Raw genomic sequence first — 3,458 nt, forward strand, 5'->3', positions numbered from 1 at the left:
GTCATCGTTGCTCCTTTATTTCCCACTTGCTGTGCACACAGCACTGACCAGGGTCCCTTGCCGGGTCCCCCATGAGAGTCTCAGGGGGGCTTGTAGGCCGTGGTACCCGCTGGTGCCAGGACAGCGCAGAGGGTGAGGAGGGCTCTGGGAGTGGGGGGGCCATGAGAGCCCTTGAAGGCTGAGGAGGGGCCCCGGGCAGAGGTCACGACTTGGACAAAGGCCTGGAGACAGAAACACATGGTGGGTGCCTCTGGGGGTGGGTGCAGGCCGAGGCAGGAAGGCCTGGAATGTGGGGGTGAGTGCCGGGCGCCCCGAGGCCTCACTCTTGGTCCCGATCAAGTCCTCTGGAGGGAGGGGGGCCCCAGAGCCTCTGATCTGCGCGAGACCTACGGGCAGGCGGAGCTGGTCCTAGAGGTTTTCATAGACGAGGTTAAATTCGCTCTCATCCTGAAACCTGTGCGCATTCTCCTGGGGAAAGAAATGAAAAATAACAGGTAGGGAAAGGACAGACCGACGCCAACCTAGTTCTAGTCAGAGGCAAAGCAGCCGATGCTTCCTGTGCGGCTGTGACAGGGAAACCTGCCCTGTCCCAGCCCAGCTCGCCAGCCTCTTCCCACCACTCCACCCCCTGCTCCCTGCCCTCCTGTCCCCCCCACCCCCCCGCCCCCCTCCCTGTTGCTGCCTCGGGGCCTCCCCACCTGCTCCTCCCTCTGTCTGGGCTGTTCCTTCGACCCCACCTGTTCCCCCCAAACCTCCTACTCACCCTAAGACCCCCTCCCAGCCCCGGTCTGTCCCTCCCCAGAGCCCACCTCTCGGACGGGGCCCCCATGTCTCTGTGTGTTTGCCGGGTCAGTGACCCTATTCTTGCAGCCCCAAGGCTCCTGGAGGGCAGGGGCATGTCTTAGCATCCTGGCCAGCACCCCAAGGCCTGGCACAGGGTGGGCACCCCTGGAATGGCCCAGACATCTTTAGGGGTCAAGGCCTAGTATCAGAAGAGCTTTGAGATTCACTAAACAGTACCAGCCGGGGCGCCCTGTGCCGGGGGAGACCAAGCACCAGCCCCGCTCACTCCCTGATGCTCCTCCAAGGTGCCCACGGCCTACCCACCACCCACGGGTTCCTGCATCCGCCTAACAGCCCCTCCTGCTTTCCCGGGTCCACATCTCTGCTGTCGATGTTACTTCACTCAGAACTCATTTGAATGCAGGGGCACTGGGTTTGCAGCCAAGTGCCACTCATCCACTTTACAGATGAGCAAACTGAGGTGTGAAAGAGAATCGTGATTAAGTGCAACGCCTTGGCCCCCAGCGCGGCAATCAGGGAGCCCTGCCCTGCCCAGGCCAGGCCAGGCGGGCGCCAGCTCAGACTCCGGCCGCTGACTTCAGCCAGCACCCGCCTGGGGGCAGCTAGGGGACTAACACCCTCCGCCTGACTGGCCAGTGCGACACTCACTGTGCCCAGTGAGAGCTACCATGGCGTGCGTCGCACTGGCACCTTCTGGGCCCCCTACAGCATCCGACCCTCATGGCACATCTGTGAGGTGGGTGCTGTCCAGCTCCTCAGTTCACAGGCAGGAGCCTCGGGCACAGGGGGGTGGGGGGCTGCCGGCTGGTCAGGGGTGGAGCAGGGGTTCCAACCTCCCAGTGCTCACGGGGCCAGGCCAGCTGCCTGGGGAGCGGCTCCGATTCGACAGCAGGGCTCCCCCGTGGTCCTATTTCCCCCCATGTCACCATGAGAGGGTCGGATGGAGCTAAGAGGAGCCAGGCTGGCTGCCCCTGCATACCTGGGAGAGAAAGGACCTCCTGGGGGGCGGGCTGCTGGCCTCGGCCTCGCTCTGCATGCAGGCGTAGACCTCAGTGTCCTGGCGCTGCAGGGCCTGCAGGAGACGGCGTGAGGGTCAGAGGGATGGGAACAGAGGGGCAGGGCCTGGCCCAGCAGCTGCGAGAGCTCAGAGGACGGGCAGAACCCTCTGGGCCAGTCTGTGAGGGGCTGTCCGCCTCGCCCGCCATGCCGTGCCTGGTCACGCTGCCCACCTCTGTACCTGCATTCCCTCTCTTAGAGCCACTGCTCCCCTTTCCCGCCTGTACAGGGTGACTCCTCTCCGTCCCTCCCCCTGCCACCTCCCTCATACCACCTCAAGGCTCCAGCCAGCAGACCCAGACACCGTGGCCATAGTGGCAATGATGCCCTTCTGCCAGCCACCCTTACTCCCCGGGCCCCAAACCCCTGCCCGTGAGGGTCCCACCCAGCCACACCATCCAGATCTCCCGTGACGCCCACCCCAGCCGACACTCACAGATGACCTGGCACCCACTGGGGTCACACTCCTCTCTCATCGAGCTGTACCTGGTTAGTCTCTGGGTCTCGGAACCTCTGGCTGTGCTTGGCACACTCGGAGACAGCACCAACAGAGGCCACGGAGGGCTGCTCGCTCACCGGGTGTGTGTTTGGGACTACACACACCCTCGGCCCAGCCGTGAGAGGCCTGACCAGGGCCCTCGGGATGGTGGAAAGAACCAGGGCTTTGAAATCAGACAAGACGAGGTTCAACTCTTAGCTCTGATACCGGCCAGCCATAGGCAGCGCCTGAACCTTCCTGTGCCTGTTTCCTCATCTGTAGAATGGGAATAATCACATCGATCTCGCAGGCTCAACGCACGATTAAGCGAGATACTGTGCCTGACGGGCCCAGAACAGGGTCTGGAAAATAGTAGGTGCTTAATAACTGCTGAATCATCATCAGTTGAATGAGCATCCAAGGAGGCCTAACGCCTCCCTCCCCTCTCTGTGGCCACAGCCTGGACCCTGCTTGGGACTCGGAGCAGAGCCACCCACAGCCTCAGCAAGAGGCAGGAACCTTCCCTTCCCACATGCCCATGTCACAGGGATGCCGGCTGGTTGCCAAGGAGGTGGTTTCCCTGGCAACAGGCAAGCAGGGGTTGCTGAGGCAGGCTGAGAGACAGGTGGTGCTCTGAGGCAAGAGGGGGGGAGACACAGAGGCGAGGAGGAGGCACGGGAGGTATTGGGGCATGAAAACCGTGTAATAAACCATCGGGCCCTTGGGAGATCCTCATGTCATGGGCATCACTCACAGGGCTGGCAAGGTGGCCCTGGGGACCAGTTCAAGGGCCTCGGAGTCAGAAAGAGGGTGGGTCTTGGGAGAGGGGCGCCAGCTCGGACTCCGGCCCCCGGCTTCAGGCCACAGTGGCCCGGGGGCAGCTAGAGGCCTGACGCCCTCCGCCTGAGGGCCATGTGGGCACTGCACTGCGCCCAGCAGGAGTTACGATGCCGCACTGTCTGGGCCTGCGCTGCCCTGTCAGGGCGTCGTGCCTGCCCTGAGCACCGCCACCACCCGCGGCCTGGCACATGAATGGTGCTCTGTGCCTCAGTGGCCCTGGGCCTCGCCCCTGTCCACCCAGGCCTGGACCTCCAGAGAGGTGACGCCCCTCCAAGCTGGA

The 3,458-nt window shown here is 63.4% G+C and overlaps 1 protein-coding gene across 1 annotated transcript in view; it reads right to left on the reverse strand.

Annotated features, from left to right (window-relative positions):
• Nucleotides 1–3,458, reverse strand: part of NFAM1 (NFAT activating protein with ITAM motif 1) — a 28,938-nt gene continuing 25,480 nt past the window's right edge. Inside the window, exons 5-6 of the mRNA XM_036297299.1 lie at nt 1,784–1,876; nt 1–468 (exon numbers count right to left, since the gene is read on the reverse strand). Coding sequence (XP_036153192.1) covers nt 409–468; nt 1,784–1,876 — 153 coding nt within the window. The 3' untranslated portion in view covers nt 1–408. The remainder of the gene's footprint in view (nt 469–1,783; nt 1,877–3,458) is intronic.

The sequence above is a fragment of the Myotis myotis genome, unplaced genomic scaffold (assembly GCF_014108235.1).
Source record: "Myotis myotis isolate mMyoMyo1 unplaced genomic scaffold, mMyoMyo1.p scaffold_m19_p_3, whole genome shotgun sequence".
Taxonomy (NCBI): Eukaryota; Metazoa; Chordata; class Mammalia; order Chiroptera; family Vespertilionidae; genus Myotis; species Myotis myotis.